The sequence below is a fragment of the Mauremys mutica genome, chromosome 5 (assembly GCF_020497125.1).
Source record: "Mauremys mutica isolate MM-2020 ecotype Southern chromosome 5, ASM2049712v1, whole genome shotgun sequence".
In the NCBI taxonomy this organism is placed as follows: Eukaryota; Metazoa; Chordata; order Testudines; family Geoemydidae; genus Mauremys; species Mauremys mutica.
The window spans coordinates 686478-712615 of record NC_059076.1 but is presented as its reverse complement, the minus strand read 5'-3'; the positions used below and the strand labels follow the sequence as shown (position 1 = coordinate 712615).

Below are 26138 nucleotides of genomic sequence, written 5' to 3'. Positions count from 1 at the left end.
CCCTGATTTTCAAACATGTTGAGCACCCAGCATCTCCAACTGAAGTCAGACGGAGCTGCTGCATGCCCAGAACATTTGAAAATCAGGTTATCTATTAAGACACTTAAATATGGACATAGGAACCTACAGGCAGATGGCTATTTTCAGAAGTCTTGGCCTTGTTAGGTGGGCATCTTCTAGGAGCATCTGACCACTTATCTGAGCTCCGAACTAGTCAGTGTCTGCTTTTCCAGGAGCCATACAACAGAGACACAGATATTCTGGTTCTGGGTGATCTAGTGAGGACACACTCTCACAGATCACAGGTTGGGCAAATCAACTTTAATACCTGCAGGTGGAAGACACAGCAAAGGACCTAAAACATATGGGCTTTGTCCTTTTAAAATAAAGTCTCCGGAAAGTTACATTCTGAAAATCATTGCCACAGTTAGCATATGACAAGTCCCTGTGTAATCACCGAAGGAGTCCGATTGGTGGATCAAGCTAATGATTCATTCTTATTCAAGCCAAAAGGAAATTACTGTAAACATCACATTTGCTAAGTGTGCAGCTTTCCTGATACATCACCAGAACATGGCCCTGATTACGCATGGGTATTACAGCGTGCGCCTCATTTTCAGCATATGCCTTGATCGACAGGACCACGAACAAGCTGAAGTACCTGGCTGAACCACGGCCTAACCAGAGACAAGCGTGGCCAATGGGAACAGCAAATCTACTCCGTTTTCTTTTTCGTTACAATCCTACCGCATTTCTTACAGCAAAACAAGCAGCACCTGACAGCAATGAAAACAGCAGCTGCTGCACAGATGAGCAAGAACGCCAGGACGTCCAGGCAGTGATACTGGTACCAGGTGAGCTCATGAGCTGCTGGTCTCAAGTGCTTCGCTCCTTTATGGCGCATGACAAATTCGATCCAGAAGACAGCTCGGTCCAGAGGCTTTATGGGCTGGTCGTGGTGAATCTCGGATAACCTCACTGCATTTTCCTTATAGCTGAAGAAATGGGGGGAAAACCAAAACAAGTGGTGGTTATTCTGAAACAGCGCTTTCCCCAACACAGCTACAGTATGGGGCACCTTGCAAGCAAAGGGATCGCTGACCAGACTCCCTGCTCCAAACTACAGGGTCAGGTCAATGTAAGCTGCGGAAGCATCTTCACTTAAATTTGGCGCTCACCGACGTAGGTGCCTCTCTATGCCAACTGAGTAACACCCCCTCCCCGAGCAGTGTAGAGTCATGGTCGATGTCATTAGGTCCATGCAGTGTCAGCGCAGACACTGCATTGCTTATGGAGACTGCTTTTAGGAGTAACAAGAAGGGTTTCTTTAGGTATGTTAGCAACAGGAAGAAAGTCAAGGAAAATGTGGGCCCCTTGCTGAATGAGGGAGGGAACCTAGTGACGGAGGATGTGGAGAAAGCTAGTGTACTCAATGCTTTTTTTGCCTCTGTCTTCACAGACAAGGTCAGCTCCCAGACAGCTGCACTCTGCAGCACGGTATGGGGAGGAGGTGACCAGCTCTCTGTGGAGAAAGAAGTAGTTCGGGGCTATTTAGGAAAGCTGGACGAGCACATGTCTATGGGGCTGGATGCGCTGCATCCGAGGGTGCTAAAGGAGTTGGCCGATGAGATTGCAGAGCCATTGGCCATTATCTTTGAAAAATCATGGCGATCGGGGGAGGTCCCGGATAACTGGAAAAAAGCTAATGTAGTGCCCATCTTTTAAAAAAGGGAAGAAGGAAGATCCAGGGAACTACAGGCCAGTCAGTCTCACCTCAGTCCCTGGAAAAATCATGGAACAGGTCCTCAAGGAATCAATCCTGAACCACTTAAAGGAGGGGAAAGTGATCAGGAACAGTCAGCATGGATTCACCAAGGGCAAGTCATGCCTGACTAACCTAATTGCCTTCTATGACAAGATAACCGGCTCTGTGGATGAGGGGAAAGCAGTGGATGTGCTATTTCTGGACTTTAGCAAAGCTTTTGATACAGTCTCCCACAGTATTCTTGCCAGCAAGTTAAAGAAGTATGGGCTGGATGAATGGACGGTAAGGTGGATAGAAAACTGGCTAGATGGTCGGGCTCAACGGGTGGTGATCAATGGTTCCATGTCTAGTTGGCAGCTGGTATCAAGTGGAGTGCCCCAAGGGTCGGTGCTGGGGCCGGTTTTAGTCAATATCTTCATTAACGATCTGGAGGATGGTGTGGACTGCACCCTTAGCAAGTTTGCAGATGACACTAAACTGGGAGGAGTGGTTGATACGCTGAAGGGTAGGGATAGGATACAGAGGGACCTAGACAAATTAGAGGATTGGGCCAAAAGAAATATGATGAGGTTCAACAAGGACAAGTGCAGAGTCCTGCACTTAGGACGGAAGAATCCCATGCACTGCTACAGACTAGGGACCGAATGGCTGGGCAGCAGTTCTGCAGAAAAGGACCTAGGGGTTACGGTGGACGAAAAGCTGAATATGAGTCAACAGTGTGCCCTTGTTGCCAAGAAGGCTAATGGCATTTTGGGTTGTATAAGTAGGGTCATTTCCAGCAGATCAAGGGATGTGATCATTCCCCTCTACTCAGCACTGGTGAGGCCTCATTTGGAGTACTGTGTCCAGTTTTGGGCCCCACACTACAAGAAGGATGTGGATAAATTGGAGAGAGTCCAGCGGAGGGCAACAAAAATGATTAGGGGGCTGGAGCACATGACTTATGAGGAGAGGCTGAGGGAACTGGGATTGTTTAGTCTGCAGAAGAGAAGAATGAGGGGGGATTTGATAGCTGCTTTCAACTACCTGAAAGGGGGTTCCAAAGAGGATGGATCTAGACTGTTCTCAGTGGTAGAAGATGACAGAACAAGGAGTAATGGTCTCAAGTTGCAGAGGGGGAGGTTTAGGCTGGATATTAGGAAAAACTTTTTCACTAGTAGGGTGGTGAAGAACTGGAATGGGTTACCTAGGAGGTAGTGGAATCTCCTTCCTTAGAGGTTTTTAAGGTCAGGCTTGACAAAGCCGTGGCTGGGATGATTTAGTTGGGTTTGGTCCTGCTTTGAGCAGGGGGTTGGACTAGATGACCTCCTGAGGTCCCTTCCAACCCTGAGATTCTATGATTCTATGATTCTATGACTGCTACCGGCTTTCAGGAGCCATCCCACAATGCCCCACACCGACAATGCAGTCAACAGACGCGCTCCTGCTGAGGACGCGCACCGCCGACACAAGGACCCAAGCGTGTGCGCACACAAGCGATTTAATAACTGCGGTGACTGCTGACATAAGTTAGATCAACTTAATTGTGGAGTGTAGGCATGGCCTCGGTCAAGATGTAAAGTGAGCCGAAAAGGTGAACTAGCCCCTTTTTCTATTACATAATGAGACTCCTTCAGAGGGTTTGCCACAAGACACTCCTACCCTCCAGCTTTTTCTATTGTAATTTTCCCTTGCAAAAAATACTTCTGGGAAGATCATTTGCAGGGTTTTCCCTCCTGATCTGGTGTTTCGCAGCTTGAGACAGGTGGAATTCCCCCAGTGCCCTATGGACAGTGGTAGCAAGTTGGGAAGCTAAGATGCAGGGTCACAAACTAGCCAAGAAGGAAGTTTGCCTGTCGTCGCATGTGTGCATTGGAAAGGGCTGGGTGACTTCATTCGAACTCGCTGCAAGAAGGGAGCAGAAAACACAATCTCAGGGGCTGCTCAAGGCCTTTTCAGAGGGATCTTTCCCAAAGAGATCACAAAATACAGTGTGAGAGAAATTGATTTCCGGCCCACCCCTTCCAGGAGCTGTTGCTTGTGCAGATAGAGACATGCTTAATGCAAGAATCTGTGAGGTTACCACTTGGTTTATGCTCAGATTGTTCAGCATTTTTGGTGACAGAGTTCCCAGAAGAGAGAGCCAGCTGGGTTTCTCGCCTCAGCAGCACTGGGTTTCAGTAAACTGACCCTGTCCCATTAGAGATACAAGGTAATAAAAGATACCACCTCGCCCACCTTGTCTTCTTAGTATCCTTGAACCAACACAGCTACCACAACCCTGTCCCATTAGGCAGAGACTGAACTCACCTGGAGTTGTTAATGACCATATCCAATGCATCGATTAAATCCTGGGTTTGCATTGTGTTAAAATCCAGCTCCACTGCCATCCCTTTCGCTTTCATGTGAGCAATGTTATCCGGCTGGTCAGCGAAGATGGGAATCCCAACCATGGGAATCCCATGGTAGATAGCTTCATAGATCCCATTGGTTCCACCGTGAGTAATAAAGGCTTTGGTCTTGGGGTGGCCTGGAATAGGAGGAGAGAAGCGTTTAGGAACGATGGGTACATAAATGCTCAGATTCCAGAGAAAAGGCAACAATTTTGTACTAACTAGGTAAATAATGGTTTGTTTGACAAGGGGCTAGTCATGATTACTCCACATTAGCATTAGAAACGGATAATGGTGTGTACATGCACAAACGCCAGCCAATGGGGAAGTACCTTGCAAAACTTTACAAACTCTGCTATTGATCTCCGATTAAGGCTGACCCAGCAGGAAGTTATATTTCATTCACACCGATCCCTGCACAGGTTATGCTGCATGGGTGGAGCTGGAGAAGTAGGTCTCCTGGAGCCAGGCTGGCTCACATGTTCTGGGACCGGGACACAATCCTTATAGCTAGACGTAGGCAGGAGGGTTACGATGATGATAGATACAGAACCTCCCTAAAAACTACTTCCCCGAAGTGTGCTTTGGGATCTATCCAGTGATGAGCTGCCAAAATCTTAACAACGGGTTCCCTATAAAAAGTTCTGATTTAACAACGGGTTCCCTATAAAAAGTTCTGATTTAAGGGATGTGCGACAGCATGTATTTTTTGTACCAATAGGGTTACCATACGTCCATATTTTCCCAGGAGGTGATTAAGAACCGAAAAGCCTGACATGTCCAGGAAAATACAGATGTATTTTAACCCTACCTAAAGTTCTTTTTTAAAAAGATGGGGCTGAACTAGAAATGAGCTCCGTTTCACATGTGTGGGTGGTGATCAGGGACAGTCTCAATTTTTGGGTCTTTTTCTTATATAGGCTCCTATTACCCCTCTCCCCCCGTCCCGATTTTTCACACTTGCTGTCTGGTCACTCTAGGGTGTGCACATGTGTGGGTCCCAGCTGCTCCCTGCCCCCCCATCATTAAAGCAGGTGTGCAGGGTTACTGCCCTGGGAACTGCAGGGCACCAGTGGATGTGGGGCTGGCTGCAGATAGGGGCGTGGGGCAGGGCTAGCTGGAGGCAGGGAGTGACACGGGCTGGCTGTGGGCAGGTGATGCAGATGGGCGGGCTGCGGGTGGCTGTGGGCAGGGGGTGGCTGCGGGCGGCTGTGGGCAGAGGCTGGCTGCAGGCAGGGGGTGGCTGTGACAGGGGCTGCAGGCAGAGGCTGGCTGCGGGCAGAGGGTGGCTGTGAGCAGGGGCTGGCTGTGGGTGGCTGTGGGCAGAGGGTGGGGCAGAGGGCGGCTGTGGGCAGGGGCTGGCTGGGGGTGGCTGTGGCAAGGGCTGGCTGTGGGCAGAGGGCGGCTGTGGGCAGGGGCTGGCTGCGGGTGGCTGTGGGCAGGGGCTGCAGGCAGAGGCTGGCTGCGGGCAGGGGGCGGCTGTGGGCAGGGGCTGGCTGGGGGCAGGGGCTGGCTGTGGGTGGCTGGGGGCAGAGGCTGGCTGCGGGCAGGGGCTGGCTGCGGGGAGGGGGGCAGCTGTGGGCAGGGGCTGGCTGGGGCAGGGGGTGGCTGTGGCTGGCTGGGGGCAGGGGGGCGGCTGTGGGCAGGGGCTGGCTGTGGGTGGCTGGGGGCAGGGGGTGGCTAGGGGTGGCTGTGGGTAGGGGCTGGCTGTGGGCAGGGGCTGGCTGCGGGTGGCTGTGGGCAGAGGGCGGCTGGGGGCAGGGGGTGGCTGGGGGCATGGGGGTGGCTGGGGGCAGGGGCTGGCTGCGGGTGGCTGGGGGCAGAGGCTGGCTGCGGGTGGCTGGGGGCAGGGGCTGGCTGCGGGTGGCTGGGGGCAGGGGCTGGCTGCGGGTGGCTGCGGGTGGCTGTGGGCAGAGGGCGGCTGTGGGCAGGGAGTGGCTGGGGGCAGGGAAGGCGGGGGAGGGGCGCAGATACTCACACGGGGGGGGGGGCTGGGAGCAGCAGGACGCAGCCGGGGACTCACGGGGCAGCAGCAGCAGGAGCCCCAGGGCCAGAGGTCCAAAGAGCAGGAGCAGCAACAGGGCCAGGAGGCAGCTCACATGGCTCTCGCAGCACAGCACAGCGCCCCCCGGCGGCCGGGAGGAGGAATTACAGGCTTCCCAGGCAGAGCCCATCAAAGCTTCCCTCGCAGGGAAGCTAGTTAACAAGCAGTTCTAAAACCGCTTCTAAATTTAACAACGGGTTCGCGCGAACCGGTGCGAACCGGCTCCAGCTCACCCCTGGATCTATCCCATCAGCTGGGCAACTCTCCAACTCACAGAAAGCTCGGCTCTCTAGAGCCAGGCTTCTAGCCAGACAACTGATTGCTCAGCTAGATTCCTGGCTCAGTGGCTTTGCTGACCTGGCAGTTAAAGGGCGGGTACCGTTTCAGAGAAGAGGGACCTCAGACCAAGTATTTTCAAATTGGTTAAACTTTTTGAAACTTTTGACTAATCCCTAGCGGATGGAAACAGAGCTGTTACTCTCCTTCCCCCGCCCTTTCCTTCCCCTCTTTCTTTCCTTTCCTTCCCCTCCTTCACTTCTTGCTCTTTTTACTCCCTGGTTCTCCCCTTATTTTCATAAAAAGCAGATTCAATAGAATACAAATAAAAAGGGAAAGGCAGTGGCTGCCTTCTAGATACTGATGTTTAAATGCTACACACCAGTTACTGGGTCTGATTCACTCCCGTTTATCCCAGTGTAACTCCAGTTTTTGCACCACTTCTGCTCCCCTTCTTTGTGTTTACTCTAGTTTTTGTCACGGGAGCCACACACACTGATTCCAAGGGTAGTAGCACCAGGACAAAGCAATATTGTTCTCTCTGGTTTTATGGCAATGGTGTTTCAGGCCATGCAGCTGAGAACAGCACTGGCTGGTTTCAGGACTTTAGACCCAAAGCTGCTACCCAGATAGAGCTTTACCGTCGCTCCCACTTGGCTCACTGCTTTCCTAACAGTCAAGTGTGCAGTTTACACCCCGCTGCCCCCGGAGAAGAGTCTCCACTTGGCCATACTGAGTCTCACTCAGGTTGTTGCCTGTTCCACTCTCTCCATAGCTCTGGTCCCCATCACGCTTGTCTAACTGATCCCACGTAGGCCAACAGCAACCTGGGACACACACAGCTAGAAGAACACGTCTTCACTGCTGAAGCTGAACTACGAAGGGCCAGGGCCACACAGGTATTCAGGCTTCTAACTTCCACTGTTATCAGGGAGAGTTAAGCACCTTAGGGCTTGGCTACACTTGCAAGTTGCAGCGCTGGTGGAGGCTTTCCAGCGCTGCAATTATTCTCCGTCCACACTTGCAAGGCACATCCAGCGCTGCAACTCCCTGGCTGCAGCGCTGGCTGTACACCCGGTCGGGTTGGGGTGTAGCGGTTGCAGCGCTGGTGATCCAGCGCTGCTCATCAGGTGTGGACACACACCAGCGCTTTAATTGGCCTCCAGGGAATAAGGAGATATCCCAGAATTCCTGTTCAGCCACTCTGCTCATCAGTTTGCACTGTACTGCTCTGGCCTCAGGTGACCCGCCCTTTAAGTGCCCCAGGAATTTTAAAAATCCCCTTCCTGTTTGCTGCAGCCAGGTGTGGAGTGCAATCAGTTAATCTTTCCAGGTGACCATGCCTCCACGTAGCAAATGAGCCCCAGCATGGAGCACTGGTGAGTTGCTGGACCTCATTAGTGTTTGGGGGGAGGAAGCTGTGCAGTCCCAGCTGCGCTCCAGCCATAGGAATTATGATATCTTTGAGCAGGTGTCAAGGTCCATGCTGGATAGGGGCCATGAGCGGGACGCGCTGCAATGCAGGGTTAAAGTAAAGGAGCTGCGGAGTGCCTATTACAAAGCCCGCGAGGGAAACCGCCGCTCCGGCGCTGCCCCCACGACCTGCCGTTTTTACAGGGAGATGGACGCGATACTTGGGGGTGACCCCACTGCCAATCCGAGGACCACGATGGACACTTCTGAGCAGGGTGGGGGACAGGAGCAGCAGGAGGAGGAGGAGGAGGAGGAGGAGGCAGGGGGGTGTGGAAACCGCAAGTGAAGCTACTGGGATGGGGAAGACACCCCAGAGTCCCTAGAGGCATGCAGCCAGGAGCTCTTCTCAAGCCAGGACGAAGGAAGCCAATCGCAGCAGCCAGCAGTTGCTGAAGGACAAACAGAGGAGCGAGTTACCGGTAAGCGGCTTTTGTTTTCAGGGTGGAAATGTTTCGGGTGAGGAGGGGGGGTTAGGGCTGCATACATGCATGCCTAGATGTGGAATAGCCCATTGATGTGGTCTATCACGTCGCGGTAATCGGCTGCAGTACTCTCCTCAAAAGTTTCAGCCAGAGCGTGGGCAATGTGCCTGCGCAGGTTTATAGGGAGAGACACTGTGGTCCTTGTCCCAGTCAGGCTAACGCGTCCGCGCCACTGTGCCGCGAGGGTGGGGGGACCATTGCTGCACACTGGCAAGCTGCATAGGGGCCAGGGCGGAATCCGCATTGCTGTAGAAGACCTTCCCGCTCTTCCCTGGTGACCTGCAGCAGGGAGATATCTTCCAGGAGTAACTCCTGTGGAAAATGTTGGGAGACTGTTTAGTGCAGATCCCCCCTGTAGCTGTTTGCTGTCCCCAACGCACAGAAACCCCTGCACAGCCCTGAAGCAATCAGTACCCCTTACTCACCATTTCCTGTCTCCTGTTGTGTTATGTGTGGTCTTATTTGGTATGGGAAAAGAATGCTAAAGTGAACACTGAAAACTCCTTCAGTGTGTGGGAATTACTGCTTGGATGAGATAATTAACAATGCTACCCTGTTAAATGTTGCCATTTTTGCCTTCAAGAAGTGACCTTGACTGCTGGACTGCCCAGATCTACCACAGCACAGAGACTACAGAATCTGAGGAAAAAACCGCGAAAAACCAGGGAAGACATGCTGAAAACAGTTATTGATCACTCTGCTCGAGAGAGTAAACAGCTGCAGGAGTGGAGAGAAAGGGAAAGCAGGATCCGCCAGAGGGACAGCAGGATCCGCCAGAGAAACACAGTGGCCAAGAGGAAGAGCACAGAGCAGCTGCTAGGCATCCTGTCGCGCCAAGCGGACTCTATTGAGTCACTCGCAGCTATGCAAGCAGAGCAGTCCCGTGCTACTCCCCCGCCCCCCCGTCCCAAAGCTTTTCCCCTTGTGCCCCAATGTCAGCTCAAACCCCCCTTCCCCAGCATCCAGGTTCTTACCACCACCAGCTGCCTCCAACACCTGTACGTTCACCAACCAGCCCTGAGAACTACGACCCTTACTCTCTGCACTCAACCCCCATCACCATGCAGTATATGCACCCTGAAGTGCAGCAGCCATTCCACAGCACTGCAGACAGGACATATGCAAACCTGTGACTGTATAGTTCACCAACCCACCCCCCTGCCCTTTTAGGTTCCTGAAATGTTGTGTGTCTGTCAAGGAAGTTTTTTTCTTTTCAATAAAATAAATCTTGGCTTTGAAAACAGTCTTTATTATTGCAGATGGTGAAAGATACCTTAGCCCAGTAAAGAAACAGGCACTGCAAATCATGTTAGGGATAATAGAATCCTAACAGTGTAACCACTGCACTTCACTCCCATGCAAGGCAGCAAACATTACTGTTGGCTTTCAGCCTCAAATTCTTCCCTCAAGGCATCCCTAATGACCCGCACCCTTCTGTCCCCTTCCCACAACCCACAGCGCCAAAATGGGACGAGGTGCTCTGTGGGATAGCTGCCCACAATGCACCTCTCAATACAGTGCTGCAAATGCTGCAAGTGTGGCCACACGGCAGCGCTGGTAGCTGTCAGTGTGGCCACACACCAGCGCTGTCCCTACACGGCTGCACGACCAGCGCTGTAACTCCCAGCGCTGCAATTTTCAAGTGTAGCCAAGCCCTCGGTACCTTTTGTGAATCCTATCCTTGTTCTGCTACCGTCACCAGTGTAATTAAGGCTGAGTAAGCACCTCTCCCTAGATCACCAACACACTAAATACCCTGGCCTCCAAGTGACCTCAGGTGCTGCATTTGGCTAGGGGATGAGCTTGTGTGTGTATAATGGGCAATCTAGTCTCTTTTTGTCATAAATGAAATGAGTAAAGAGGGGAGGGAACACGCTTGTCAATACTGAGAAAAGCTCAACTAGGAACAGTTCCAGCAGAGTCTTACCAAGCAGGTCATTCTGGGGTATCCAGTCATAAATCCTAGTGTTGGGTCCTAAAGTTTCTGGTTTCTTCCCTTTGTACCGCCAAAGAACCTGGAATGAAAACGTTTGAAGATACACGTGCTGTAGTTCAAGCTGCACCATCGCACTGCAGTGCAATCTGGGGCCCGAGCCAAAGCCCACTGACGTCTACTGGAGCCTTTCCATTGATTTCAGTGGGTTTAGATGAGGCCCTTGGTTAGCAAGGCTTCTTTTGAGCTGCTTGAGTTATTTACACGCACGTTTATAGTAAGGTATTATACTATTGATTAGATCTCCCACACAGCGCTTTGAGAGCAGTATCATTATCCCCATTGTACAGATGGGGAAACTGAGGCATGGGTGGGGACGTAACTTGCCCAAGGTCACCCAGCAGGCCAGTGGCCAAACCAGGAATGGAACCCAGTCCTGCTCTCTATCCACTAGTCCACACTGCCTCATTGTGGCATGGGAACTCACCCCACATGGTTTTATTCAAGTGAGTCATATACAAGAAAAATACTATCAAGTTAATTTCTGTGACCACTCAGGACTCAACCCTGTTTCTTTGCAAGCCCCAAACCCAGTTACTTCAATTGAAGCTGCAGGAGAAGAAAAAAATAAAAAATCAGAGCACTTATATTGAGAGGAAGTAAAGAGCCTACCTTTAGGCAATGCAGTTTGAAAGCTGTGGCCTGAGGGAAGCAGGGATTTTACAGGAGTGCTGCTGATCTTGTTGGCAGGAAAGCAGTTCACTGACAATAACTGACCTTTTGTGGAATCTGGCTGAGGGCCAAGGCAACCATGTTACTTTTCTCCTCGGTTAAGTTGTAAATCATCGAGCCAAGAGAAAACACCACGATACCATGTTCCCCTGAACTCTGGACAAACTCTTCCATTTCCTGGAGAGAGACAAGAGCCTTTTAATGTTGCAAAGCAGCCACACCATCCAGTGCTATTGTGTTCTGTTCACAGCACACCTACGAAATAAAACCGAAATACTCTAACCTGAAAGTCTAAGCGTAACACTGTTTTTTCCCTTAGACTCCAGAAATCTCTCACACAACCACCAAATCCAGAGCCGCACCTCAGGAAGAGAGGCACAACTCAATTGACCATGCCCTAGGCTGGCTCTTTTGCAGACTGACTGCTGATCTCCGCTTCCCTACAGGGTAGTCTGCAAACAGGAGCAGAAAACCCCTTAAAATGACACGCTATCCCTTTAAATTCTAACCCACTTTTCAAGGCACTGCATAGTGAACTAGGTGAAAGGTACTCAGTAGAAATACACATGGGAAGAGACATATTAATGTAAATACAAAGCTTATCAAAGAGAAGGCTAAAATGTTATTTGATCATGGTCTCTAAGCTCCTACATGGGGAAATTTCTTACCGCAGAGGGTTCTTGAATCTAGCTGACACAGGTATAATGAGCCAATGGCTAGCTTTTAAAAAAGGCGATTGCATGGGCAGCTGGTTTAACAAAGCTTTCATCGTCATCGTTTATTAGCTGCTCAGCACAGCAGGGCCGCCCGGGGGGGGGCAAGAGGGGCAATTTGCCCCAGGCCCCGGGCCTCGCAGGGGCCCCCACAAGAGTTTTTCAGGGCCCCTGGAGCAGGGTCCCTCACTCGCTCCTGGTCTTCGCCTGCGGGGGGGTCCTTCCGCTCCGGGGCGGAAGAACCCCCCCGCCGCCGCCAAATTACCGCCAAAGTGGGACCCGCCGCCGAAGTTCAGCTCGGTCTTCGGCGGTAATTTGGCGGCGGGGGGCCCTTCCGTTCCGGGACCAGCCGCCAAAGTGCCCCGAAGACCCGTGGCGGGGCCCCCCGCCGCCGAACTCCCGCCCATGACCGGGCTGCACTTCGGCGGCAGGTCCCGCTTCGGCGGTAATTCAGCGGCAGGGGGGCCCCGCCGCGGGTCTTCGGGACACTTCAACGGCGAGTCCTGGAACGGAAGGGGCCCCCGCCGCCGAAGACCCCAGGCCCCCGGAATTCTCTGGGCGGCCCTGCAGCACAGGCACATGCCTGGCGCCAAGCAGTTCAATCTGTCCATCATTCCTATCTGACTCAGGCGACGTCTACGCTACACACCACTTTCGTCGGCGCGAAAGGGCTCTGGCAGGGGGGGAGGCAGCAAGGAAAGCCTCAGTCTGTCCCTGCTGCCTTTTCCCGCTGCCAGAGCCTTTCCCTGTGGAGGGAGGGACCCTTTTCCTGATGCTTCCCCCCGCCAAAGGCTCCAGCGGCCAGATGTGATGCTGCTAAAAACAGCAATACAGAGGTGGGAGGCACAGCTTGGGTGAGTAGAGAGCCATGGGATGAGGGGTGTACTCGGGTATTTTTTAAGCTGAGCACTGGATTCACCACTGCTGTGCCTTAATGACCCTCTCCCCCATAAAGATCCACAGGTGGGTCCTACACAGGGTCCTACCTCATCCAGTGCACTAAATACCTCAACCACAACTATGGGGTGGAGCCAGATAATAGCTACACTCTCGAATGAACTCACCCAGGAAAACGATAACAGACAAAAACACCCTGTCACCTGTGGGTGAGCATTTTTCACAGAACGATCGCTCCATATCGGAGCTCTCAGGCCTCATCCTCAAAGGAAACCTGCCCAGCACTTTCAAATGCCGAGCCTGGGAGCTTAAATTCACGACTCTGCTAGAGACTAAAAATCATGGACTGAACAGAGACACTGGATTTATTGTGGAAAAGCAACATCACTTGCCCCATAACCTAAGCCGTGCTGAACACAATGCCATCAACAGCCTCAAGAACAACTCTGACATCATAATCAAACAGGCAGACAAAGGAGGTGCTGTCGTCATCATGAATAGGTCGGAATATGAACAAGAGGCTGCTAGGCAGCTCTCTAACTCCACATTCTACAAGCCATTACCCTCTGATCCCACTGATGATTACCAAAAGAAACTACACCATCTGCTCAAAAAACTCCCTGAGAAAGCACAGGAACAGATCTGTACAGACACATGCCTAGAACCCCGACCAGGTGTATTCTATTTGCTACCCAAGATCCATAAACCTGGAAATCTTGGACGCCCCATCATCTCAAGCATTGGCACCTTAACAGCAGGATTGTCTGGCTATGTGGACTCTCTCCTCAGGCCCTATGCTACCAGCACCCCCAGCTATCTTCAAGACACCACTGACTTCCTGAGGAAACTACAATCCATCGGTGATCTTCCAGAAAACACCATTCTGGCCACTATGGATGTGGAAGCCCTCTACACTAACATTCCACACGAAGATGGACTACAAGCCATCAGGAACAGTATCCCCGATAATATCACGGCAAACCTGGTGGCTGAACTTTGTGACTTTGTCCTCACCCACAACTATTTCACATTTGGGGACAATATATATCTTCAAGTCAGCGGCACTGCTATGGGTACCCGCATGGCCCCTCAGTATGCTCACATCTTTATGGCTGACTTAGAACAACGCTTCCTTAGCTCTCGTTCCCTAACGCCCCTACTCTACTTGCGCTACATTGATGACATCTTCATCATCTGGACTCATGGAAAAGAAGCCCTCGAGGAATTCCACCGTGATTTCAACAATTTCCATCCCACCATCAACCTCAGCCTAGACCAATCCACACAAGCGGTCCATTTCCTAGACACTACTGTGCTAATAAACGATGGTCACATAAATACTACCCTATACCGGAAACGTACTGACCGCTATACTTACCTACATGCCTCCAGCTTCCATCCCGGACACACCACACGATCCATTGTCTACAGCCAAGCTCTAAGATACAACCGTATTTGCTCCAATCCCTAAGACAGAGACAAACACCTACAAGATCTCTATCAAGCATTCTTAAAACTACAATACCCACCTGCTGAAGTGAAAAAACAGATTGACAGAGCCAGAAGAGTACCCAGAAGTCACCTACTACAAGACAGGCCTAAAAAAGAAAATAACAGAACACCACTAGCCATCACCTACAGCCCCCAACTAAAACCTCTCCAGCGCATCATCAAAGATCTACAACCTATCCTTAAAGATGATCCCTCACTCTCACAGATCTTGGGAGACAGGCCAGTCCTCGCTTACAGACAGCCTCCCAACCTGAAGCAAATACTCACCAGCAACCGCACGCCATACAACATAAACACTAACCCAGGAACCTATCCTTGCAACAAAGCCCGATGCCAGCTCTGTCCACATATCCATTCAAGTGACACCATCATAGGACCTAATCACATCAGCCACGCCATCAGGGGCTCGTACACCTGCACATCTACCAACGTGATATATGCCATCATGTGCCAGCAATGCCCCTCTGCCATGTACATTGGCCAAACCGGACAGTCTCTACGCAAAAGAATAAATGGACACAAATCTGACATCAGGAATCATAACATTCAAAAACCAGTGGGAGAACACTTCAACCTCTCTAACCACTCAGTGACAGACTTGAAGGTGGCAATTTTGCAACAAAAAAACTTCAAAAACAGACTCCAAAGAGAAACTGCTGAACTCGAATTAATATGCAAATTAGATACAATTAACTCTGGCCTAAACAGAGACTGGGAATGGTTGGGTCATTACACTAATTGAATCTATTTCCCTATGTTAAGTTCTCCTCACACCTTCTATGGGCCATCTTAATTATCACTTCAAAAAGTTTTTTTTCCTCCTGCTGACGATAGCTCATCTCAATTGATTAGACTTTTCCTGTTGGTATGCATACTTCCACCTTTTCATGTTCTCTGTATGTATAAATATCCCCTGTCTGTGTGCTCCATTCTATGCATCCGAAGAAGTGAGCTGCAGCTCACGAAAGCTCATGCTACAATAAATTTGTTAGTCTTTAAGGTGCCACAGGTACTCCTGTTCTTTTTGTGGATACAGACTAACACGGCTGCTACTCTGAAACCTGGATTTATGGCTTATTACAACCACCTGTAACCCCCTAAATGACACCCCCCCACAGGTGCTTTCCCCCCTGCCCCTTCCTTTCCTCCTAGCAGGGCCGGCTCTAGGTTTTTTGCCGCCCCAAGCAAAAACATTTTTGGCTGCCCTCCATCCCAGCCCTGGGCTCTCACTCCCTGCCCCCACCAGTGCCCTCCTCCAACCACACCCCCTGCCGCCCCAGCCCTGGGCTCTCTCTCCCCCCCCCCGCACCCCCTGCCGCCCCAGCCCTGGGCTCTCTCTCCACAATCAACCGGTCCCCCTGCCGCCCCAGCCCTGGGCTCTCTCTCCCCCTCACCCGCACCCCCTGCCGCCCCAGCCCTGGGCTCTCTCTCCCCCCTCACCCCCTGCCGCCCCAGCCCTGGGCTCTCTCCCCTTCACCCGCACGCCCTGCCGCCCCAGCCCTGGGCTCTCTCTCCCCTCACCCGCACCCCCTGCCGCCCCAGCCCTGGGCTCTCTCTCCCCCCCCACCCGCACCCCCTGCCGCCCCAGCCCTGGGCTCTCTCTCCCCCTCACCCCCTGCCGCCCCAGCCCTGGGCTCTCTCTCCCCTCACCCCACCCCCTGCCGCCCCAGCCCTGGGCTCTCTCTGCCCCCTCACCCGCACCCCCTGCCGCCCCAGCCCTGGGCTCTCTCCCCCTCACCCCTGCTGCCCCTGCCCTGGGCTCTCTCTCCCCCTCACCCGCACCCCCTGCGGCCCCAGCCCTGTGATCTCTCTCACCCTCACCCCCGGCCGCCCCAGCCCTGGGCTCTCTCTCCCCTCACCCGCACCCCCTGCCGCCCCAGCCCTGGGCTCTCTCTCCCCCCTCACCCGCACCCCCTGCCGCCCCAGCCCTGGGCTCTCTCTCCTCCCTCCCCCCACCCCCCGCCGCCCCAGCCCTGGGCTCTCTCTCCCCCTCACCCGCACCCCCTGCCGCCCCAGCCCTGGGCTCTCTCCCCCCCTCACCCGCACCCCTGCCGCCCCAGCCCTGGGCTCTCTCTCCCCCTCACCCGCACCCCCTGCCGCCCCAGCCCTGGGCTCTCTCTCCCCCTCACCCGCACCCCCTGCCGCCCCAGCCCTGGGCTCTCTCTCCCCCTCACCAGCACCCCCTGCCGCCCCAGCCCTGGGCTCTCTCTCCCCCCTCACCCGCACCCCCTGCCACCCCAGCCCTGGGCTCTCTCTCCCCCTCACCCGCACCCCCTGCCGCCCCAGCCCTGGGCTCTCTCTCCCCCCACACCGCACCCCCTGCCGCCCCAGCCCTGGGCTCTCTCTCCCCCCTCACCCGCACCCCCTGCCGCCCCAGCCCTGGGCTCTCTCTCCCCCTCACCCGCACCCCCTGCCGCCCCAGCCCTGGGCTCTCTCTCCCCCTCACCCGCACCCCTGCCGCCCCAGCCCTGGGCTCTCTCTCCCCCCACACCCACACCCCCTGCCGCCCCAGCCCTGGGCTCTCTCTCCCCCTCACCCGCACCCCCTGCGTGCCCTGGGCTCTCTCTCCCCCTCACCCGCACCCCCTGCCGCCCCAGCCCTGGGCTCTCTCTCCCCCTCACCCGCACCCCCTGCCGCCCCAGCCCTGGGCTCTCTCTCCCGTCACCCCCTGCCGCCCCAGGCCTGGGCTCTCTCTCCCCCTCACCCGCACCCCCTGCCGCCCCAGCCCTGGGCTCTCTCTCCCCCTCACCCCTGCCGCCCCCGGGCTGGGCTCTCTCTCCCCCTCACCCGCACCCCCTGCCGCCCCAGCCCTGGGCTCTCTCTCCCCCTCACCCGCACCCCCTGCCGCCCCAGCCCTGGGCTCTCTCTCCCCCTCACCCGCACCCCCTGCCGCCCCAGCCCTGGGCTCTCTCTCCCCCTCACCCGCACCCCCTGCCGCCCCAGCCCTGGGCTCTCTCTCCCCCCTCACCCGCACCCCCTGCCGCCCCAGCCCTGGGCTCTCTCTCCCCCTCACCCGCACCCCCTGCCGCCCCAGCCCTGGGCTCTCTCTCCCCCTCACCCGCACCCCCTGCCGCCCCAGCCCTGGGCTCTCTCTCCCCCTCACCCCCTGCCGCCCCAGCCCTGGGCTCTCTCTCCCCCCTCACCCGCACCCCCTGCCGCTCCAGCCCTGGGCTCTCTCTCCCCCTCACCCCCTGCCGCCCCAGCCCTGGGCTCTCTCTCCCCCTCACCCCCTGCCGCCCCAGCCCTGGGCTCTCTCTCCCCCCTCACCCGCACCCCCTGCCGCCCCAGCCCTGGGCTCTCTCGCTCTCACCCCCTGCCGCCCCAGCCCTGGGCTCTCTCTCCCCCCTCACCCGCACCCCTGCCGCCCCAGCCCTGGGCTCTCTCTCCCCTCACCCGCACCCCCTGCCGCCCCAGCCCTGGGCTCTCTCTCCCCCTCACCCCCTGCCGCCCCAGCCCTGGGCTCTCTCTCCCTCACCCGCACCCCCTGCCGCCCCAGCCCTGGGCTCTCTCTCCCCCTCACTCCCTGCCGCCCCAGGGCTAGGCTCTCTCTCCCCCTCACCCGCACCCCCTGCCGCCCCAGCCCTGGGCTCTCTCTCCCCCGCACCCGCTCCGGCTGGCGCCCCAGCCCTGGGCTCTCTCTCCGCCTCACCCGCACCCCCTGCCGCCCCAGCCCTGGGCTCTCTCTCCCCCTCACCCGCACCCCCTGCCGCCCCAGCCCTGGGCTCTCTCTCCCCCCTCACCCGCACCCCCTGCCGCCCCAGCCCTGGGCTCTCTCTCCCCCTCACCCGCACCCCCTGCCGCCCCAGCCCTGGGCTCCCCCCCACCAGTGCTGACTCCGCCCGCTCCCCCCTCGCCTCCAGCCGGTCCGGCGCTGGCAGGGTCGGGGTAAGCAGCGGAGTCCCTCCAGCCAGGGCTCCCGTCTCCAGGACTGGCCGGGACCCGGGAGGGCAGAGCCAGGGGAGCCCCCCAGCAGGGGGCTGAGGAGCCGGGGCAGGGCAGCTCCAGAGGGAGCGGGATGCGGGCCTCGCACGGCAGTGCCCCGCCCTCTATGGTTCTGCTGCTGCTTCTGGCCGCCCTGCTGCAGTCCCTGGGCGGCTCGGGTCACTTCGCCCAGCCCCAGCTGTGGCGCTGGGGGGTGGCCGCCCTGCAGCACCTGCAGGCGGCTCCGTGTGCCCTGTGGGGCAGCCCCAAACCCGAGTGTCCCCCACTCAGAGCCTGCTTGGCCCAGCCACAAGGTGCGGGTGCTGCTCCCCACGGTGCAAACCGCAGCGGCCCCCAGCCGCCCCCACACACGACGCGCTGCTGCTGCCAGGGTCGACTCTAGGCTTTTGCCGCCCAAAGTAAACAAAATAAATAAATAAAAAGGGGAGGCCGGAATGCCGCCCCTGAAAATGTGCCGCCTCAAGCACGTGCTTGGTTTGCTGGTGCCTAGAGCTGGCCCTGCACCCTATCACCGGAGAGATGTTAACAGGTCACTTCACTTCAAATGGTCACGTGAAACGTGGTAGTTACTTGTGCTAAACAATCTGTTCCTCCTTGCATTTAGATATGACACTCTGTTTCCCAGACCTGAAGAAGAGCCGTGTGTGGCTGGAAAGTTTGTCTCTCTCGCCAATAGAAGTTGGTCCAATAAAATATATTACCTCACTCATCCTGTCCCCCCAGCAGGCAGAGAGGCGATTGACTACAGGCCAGCTCCTGAGCTGGTGTAAATCAGCACAGCTCTGAAACTGGCCCTGTATTTTCAATCAGCAACAGAGCATCATCCAACATTGCAGTGATGCGTAGCAGATTTCTCTTGCCCAAAGCTGACATTGTTCTCAGCGAGTTTCTCAGGATATGGCATACCCTGTGTGTGGAAACCAGAGAAACAAACAGCCGTTGATCTGATGGGCAGATGACTAGACCAAGGGAGAGTATTAAGGTACCTCAGGTAAAGGCTTTGCAGGCTTGCAGTGGAGTCCCCCGACAAACTCAAAGTTAGGCAGGAAAGGGCGAGGGAATTCAAAGTCCCAGTACGTCCGGATCAGCCACATCTCTGCTTTGCCCATCGTTTCACACAGCGTCGTGGGCCTTCCTGCAAGCAAAAGATAGGGAGTTAAAATTAGTCGCAGGAGGGAGCATCTTGCTCATTGTCTATTGAAACATACCAGCCCTGCATCTGAGACCTGGCACTCCTGGACACTGTTCAGTGCAGTGTGGCCTAGTGAACAGAGCTGGGACTCAGGAAACCTGGGTTTTATCACAGCTCTGCCACTGAGTTGTTGCATGGCCTTGGGCAGGTGACCTCAACGCTCTCTCCTCTTCCATCCTTCAGGCTGACACACTGCAGCTTCACTGATTTACTTTAAATTGGGTTTGTTCAAATGGTGCAACGGTGTCTCTGGACTTTCTTATAATTTGTTTTAGTCAGATCTACCAGTTGAACTGGTGCCTGTACACTTATGTATGTAAAGTGAATCAATAGCAGTGGCCACACAAAGTCACAGAGGTTTAACTAAACTGGTATAAAGTTACACCTTTAGCTGAATCCTACAACTGTGTGTTTAGACCAGGCCTTAGATTGCAAACTCTTCAGGGCAGAGATTATGCGTTTGTCCAGGGTTTAGCACAGGGGACACTCTAGCTGCTACTCTCAGATAAAGAATAGGAAACTTTGTCTACAGTCTCAATCAGGCTGATCACAGCTAGGAATTAAGATTGTCAATGATGCAGCCCCATGACCTGCCCTGTTCAGAGCTGAAGTGCTGACTAACAGGATTTCATACCCACGTGACACCATGATACAGTCAACTTTGATCATGACACAGGTTAGTTAGTATGCAGTGTTGTTGTAGCTGTGTCGGTCCCAGGATATTAGAGAGACAAGGTGGGTGAAGTCACCTCTTTTATTGGACAAACTTCTATTGGTGAGAGAGACAAGCTTTTGAGCTACACAGATCTTTCCTTCAGGCCTGGTCTACACTACACGGTTAGGTCAATGTAAGCTGCCTTGCGTCGACCTAATGCCTCTGTACGCCGAGTTAGTAACACCATCCCCACAGGCAGCCCACAGGGCATCCCTGCCCTGAGCGACTGATCTCTGCTGAGCACAACCTAACTGGAGAAGGGGAGCGGTGGGGAGGCAGAGAAGACTCTGCAAGAACCAAATCCTGTCCCGGGTGACTGGTTGTTCTGCTAAAGGAGCCAAGAAGTTCAACAGCAGTCCCAGCAAACTGCTCCCCTGCTGGGCAGCTGATAATCATATAGGCGTTTGCTCTCCTTTCTGCATAGACACAGTTTGGAAAACAGTCCATAGCCGACAACACTATATAAAGACCTCCCAAATCATCAGGCTACAGCACGTCTGTGCTTTGCTGGGCCAAGCGTTCTATTGGGCTCGCAGTGCTTACCCACATCTTTAAAGTGTGGCACTACAGACATATACATCATTGTTAGTAGCCTTATCTTTTTCAGATGGGTTAACCAAGGCCCGGCGAGGGTCAGGGGCTTGGTTGGGAGGGCCACAGGCCTAGGGCTTAGGGTATTGGCTGCCTTCTGTCTGATACTTCATTTGCTCTGATCATTGATCACTTTTTCCTGATGTTGAGAGGGAAGGCCGGCTGTGCTGCACACACCTCGCCGGTGCAGGCCTCAAGCCTGCGCATACAACTTACTCCAGAAAGTTGTCTCAATGCGCATAAATTTCAAAAGCTCCCATCTCACGGGGCTCTAGAGCCCAAGCCCAGACACCTACACTGCAGTTAAACAGCCCCACAGTCTGCCTGAGTCCAGATCAGCTGGCCTGGAACAGCCGCGGGGTTTCAACTGCAGTGTAGACATATCCTAAGTGTCTTAGGGGTAGATTTTCAAAGGTATTTAAGTGCCTAAAGATGCCGCAGGTGGCAGTGTGGAATTTATAGATGTGCCTAGGCAGGTTAGGTGTTTAGCTCCCATTGAAACTCAAAGGGACAAACTCACAGAGAATCATAGAATCATAGAATCCCAGGGTTGGAAGGGACCTCAGGAGGTCATCCAGTCCAACCCCCTGCTCAAAGCAGGACCAAACCCAACTAAATCACCCCAGCCAGGGCTTTGTCAAGCCTGACCTTAAAAACCTCTAAGGAAGGAGATTCCACTACCTCCCTAGGTAACCCATTCCAGTTCTTCACCACCCTACTAGTGAAAAAGTTTTTTCTAATATCCAACTTAGACCTCCCCCTCTGCAACTTGAGACCATTACTCCTTGTTCTGTCATCTTCTACCACAGAGAACTGTCTAGATCCATCCTCTTTGGAACCCCCTTTCAGGTAGTTGAAAGCAGCTATCAAATCCCCCCTCATTCTTCTCTTCTGCAGACTAAACAATCCCAGTTCCCTCATAAGTCATGTGCTCCAGCCCCCTAATCAGTTTTGTTGCCCTCCGCTGGACTCTCTACAATTTATCCACATCCTTCTTGTAGCGTGGAGCCCAAAACTGGACACAGTACTCCAAATGAGGCCTCACCAGTGCTGAGTAGAGGGGAATGATCACATCCCTCGATCTGCTGGAAATGCCCCTACTTATACAACCCAAAATGCCATTAGCCTTCTTGGCAACAAGGGCACACTGTTGACTCATATTCAGCTTTTCATCCACTGTAACACAGAGGCACTGTTGTAAATCCCACTAGGAGCCTAAATTCCCTTTGTCAGTCGGTTCCTTAGTCACTTTCAAAAACGGGACTTCATTGTGCTTGAAAATGTTGCCTATTGACTGCACTAGAACTAGCACATGAACCTGCAAAGATGATGACCAAGTCTTCAGGCTGCTCTCTGAAAGCCGCGGTCTCACCTCTCATGGCCATTACAAAACTCAAGCACGTACGAGCAAGAAAACCAGCATTTAAGATCACACCTCTTACATTGCCCATATAATAAACATTATTTTTATAATATACAAGGTAATTAAGATCTCAGCACAATCTGGCCCCAATTCCGGAAAGCACATAAACATGTGCTTAGATCCCATTGTCTTCAAGTTAAAGCACATGCTTAGGCACCCTTCTTGAGTAGGGATACTTTACTGAATTGGGGGCTTAACTTTGACCCTAGGCCTCATTTAGATATTTCCCAGGGAGATGAGACTAAGACTGCAAAGGAGGTTAATTGGAGATCAGTGGTAAAGCTTAGCTCCTGTTTATTAAAAAGGGAGCGGAACTGTGCCCACATTCAGGGCATGTTTGGCTGACTCTTGAGGCTTTGTGAATACAAGTTTCTACAAAACCTAGGACGTTAAATTTCATTTAAAATGTAAACAACTTATCCTTAAGGAATCCTCCGTGGTCTCTGCAGGACTGTGCTCACATGGGAAAACCAGGAAGTGAAATGTATTCGAAACTTTTATAAAACTAATTGTCCCAACTCAGAGAAATGCAAAAATTGATCGAACAGTGAAAAGAAAATTACATCTAAAATTTCGTTCAATGTTTATATCTGGCTTTGGAGGTGAAAGTGCTCAGTCCTCTTCAAAAAGAAGACCACTTAGGGACCTAAATTCAGTTCCTAATTTGAGGCCCCTAATTTTTAAAGTCTTGGCCTGGGCAAAAATGCTATGTCTGTCCAGTCGCTGTCTCACCTAAGACATCACTGTAATACTGAGTCAATTCATCCACTCAGAAATGCAGGAAAAACACATCATGGTAAATATAAAGCAGCAAGTTTGTCATCTTCTCTGTGAAGGACATCCTGTCCGTCAGTCCCTCTGTGCTGGCAGGTACGTACGAAGGAGGGGCTGGAAGCCCCCCACACAGCCGCTCCGCTGTGTTCCCGTCAGAGAACCGGAAAGTATAGACAAAAGGGATTTCAAGCAACTCTGCTATCAGCTCACCGCCCGGAGAAAGAGGATCTGAGATTAGCACATCAAACCCCGCTTGCCGGAGCTTTGCTATCAGCCTGGGGTTCAGCACCACACTGTCACAGGTCTGCTTGAACATCTTGATAGAGACTTCCATGAATTCTTTCATTTTCAACATGAACTTCCAGTAGGACAGATGGGGAAGCTCGTACATCCACAGGTGCAAGAAGTCCTCCAACAGGGCCGCCTTTGTCTCCTCGGTAAAGGGCACCGGCAGGACCTCAAAGTCAAATGGGGAAGAGGACTCATTGTGATTGATGAGCAAATTTGCTGAAGGCACCAGCACAGTCACATCGTGGCCCCGAAGGGAGAGTTCCTCCAGCACCCGTTTTATGTTGAGCCAGTGACTGGCATCGGTGGGCCAGACCAGCACCTTCCCACAGGATCCTGAGCCCCAGCAGCTCATGTGAACCCACAGCACCAGCAAAAGCCACTTCAACATCCTGGCTGCACCTCTCACTGGAGCTAAGTTCAGTTCTAAAGTCCACAGTGTAAACACTTCTAAGCACAGCCCTCAAAGACTGGATCTTGAACGTCGCAATCTTCATATAAGGTCATTTCAGTGCAAAATTACCATATGTGGGTGGGGACAGGCTCAGCAAGTACCAAACTCTGTTGTGGATCACCTAGGATTCTCCTACAGGAGAAGGCACTGCTACCTCTGCAGGACAACTGTTGTAATGCAATGTGTGGAGAAATTGGCTGTGGATGCAGCTGAGGCCTCTTTCCAAGGAGGAGAGCGCGATCCATCCTTGGGTGATAGCGCATGGATCACTATATTATCTTCCCACAGGAAACTCTGCATCACCCTTACCGTCTAGCCTGCCCTACTCACGGATCACTGGGGCACAATCAGAGCCAGAGCTTGTTGCATTCAATGCCCAGCGCGATACTGCTAGTGCATACAGGTCACAGAGCAGCCATCACACACTCACAGCCTCGAACATGAGCATCTGTTCTTATCAGTCAGAGGGAAGTTGGTTAGGAACCAGACCTCTCTGCTTAGCGTTCTCTTCAGCAACTCGGGGAATGCCATTTTTGGATCAACCAATTAACCTTTGGGAGTTGAAAGGCGTAACCCTCCTTCTGGTGAAGTTTCCATTCTCAGAGCAGGTAGCTGGCAAACACCCAGCTTCCTCGTTATCTTGCCTGTGGGCAAATGCTGTGTCTGTGGTGTGTTCTCAGAACTAGTCCCATCCCACAAACTCACACAGATTTAACTACCTCTATGACGATGCCAACAAATAACTCGGCTCTGGCACGGTTTATGCATGTGACAAACTGAAACTGCTACTTGTCTACACAGGCACCTTTTACTTCAGCTACTTGTTTGCATTTAATATTTGCTTTACCTGAGCCACATCTTTAAAGGAAATGTCCACATAATGAATTTGTAAGACACCTTTTCTTGGCATTTATGGTTAAATGTCTGGTCTTCCCCAACTCCTCCAGCTGGCTCATCCAGGCGGCCGCCTTTCACTGTGGTCTGTGACCCTTTGATTTTCTTTTCAAGGCGATTTCTCAGATCCTGAACTCGTTCTGCAGCTCATCTCTGTTAGCAAGTTCCAAATTAGCCAGAGTTTTCTTTGGTCTCCGCTAATTCATGGAAACCCTTCTGGTCTATGGCAGTCAGGTAATCTGACTTACTGATCTGATCTGTCTTACTATTGCAAACTGGCAGTGTTGCAACTCCAGACTCTTTGTAGTTGCCACTCCAATAGAGATTTCACCTCTGCCTGCAAGTCGTCCCTCAGGCTATTCTGGGAAGACTCCGGATGCTGCTTTCATTCCTTTTGCAAAGTCTCCACTTGTTTTAGGTCTTGTTATACTTCCTTTTGTCCAGCTTTGATTTCTCTGAGCACTTCCATTATCTGTTCCATCTTGGTTCAACAGAAAGGCCAACTCACAAGCTCTCTCCTTGAAAACTGGATCCCATTTTTTGCCCTGAAGGGTTAACCAAAGTTCAGAGCCCTGTGGGTTGTTTCTGTTAGCAAGAGAAATTGAGAACGGAGACAGGTCTCTCTGTGAAGCAATCCTGTTTACTTGTAAAGAGTGCACAAAGTCCAGTTTCCTTCCACACAGGAGGAATCAGACAGCAGGAGGCAGTGTCTTCCAGCCAGCACGATGCTCAAAAAGCTCCCTATAGAAGCTTTTTCCACCCCCTAAGGGCCATTCTCCCAGTCCCAGTGCTTGTTCAGCTGTCTCCTTGGCTTTCTGTTCCTTTTCTCCTAGCTTCTCCGGTATGTTAATCTGCTTCTCTGACACAATCCAATCCAATAAATCCCCTGCCCCCAAGACTGTTATCAGATCACAGAGGAACGCTGTGGGTCACATGACAACTCCTACTCCAGCCTTCCACGTGACTTTGTTCTGGGCAGAGGACGCCCCTAACTGGTTCAGCTATCTGGTTCCATGAAGAAGTTTGTTTATTTATTCATTTATTTTTTACATTTATCTGGAATGAGGGGCACTGATACACCCACCAGTTTCAACAAGGTTTAACCTATCCTATGACTGTATTTATCTGACCAGCACATCACAATGTTTAATATATTTGTCCTGACAACACCCCTGTGAGGTAATGCACTGCTAGCATCCCTATATACAGAAATGGAACTGAGACACAGAGAGATGGAGGCCTTATCTAAACAGGTTTTTTGTGTGTGTTTGTTTTTAACCAGTACAACAATTTCCATCAAGGTATGTTTGAAGTTTTTTAAAAAAAACCAAAATAGCTATACCAGTATAATCGCTAGCGAGGACTCAGTGATGTTGACTGAAATGTGCCTTATACCCATATAACGTATTCCCCTTTCCACATGGGAAGAGGCGATGCTGCTATAAACACCTTAACACGTCCCTCCTCAGTCCAGGGGCAGTACCATTAGCTACAATGGTATAGCTAAACCAGTACAACTTTTATCTACAGACAAGCCTTATGTGACTTGCCCAAGGTCATCCAGGAAATGTGTGGCAGAGCATGAAGTTGAACCAAGGTGTCTGGAGACCCGGGGTAGCACCCTACCCACTGGACCAGACTTCCTCTCAGAAACTGCGGCCCTACA

The 26138-nt window shown here is 52.9% G+C and overlaps 1 protein-coding gene across 4 annotated transcripts in view; it reads right to left on the bottom strand.

Moving 5' to 3' along the window:
- Window positions 1-302: 302 nt before the first annotated feature.
- Window positions 303-26138, bottom strand: part of LOC123371349 (UDP-glucuronosyltransferase 2A2-like) — a 60531-nt gene continuing 34695 nt past the window's right edge. For all 4 annotated transcript variants that reach the window (XM_045018850.1, XM_045018853.1, XM_045018849.1 and 1 more), the window contains exons 2-6: window positions 19128-19276; window positions 11123-11254; window positions 10340-10427; window positions 4055-4274; window positions 303-995 (exon numbers count right to left, since the gene is read on the bottom strand). In XM_045018850.1, coding sequence (XP_044874785.1) covers window positions 716-995; window positions 4055-4274; window positions 10340-10427; window positions 11123-11254; window positions 19128-19276 — 869 coding nt within the window. In that variant the 3' untranslated portion in view covers window positions 303-715. The remainder of the gene's footprint in view (window positions 996-4054; window positions 4275-10339; window positions 10428-11122; window positions 11255-19127; window positions 19277-26138) is intronic.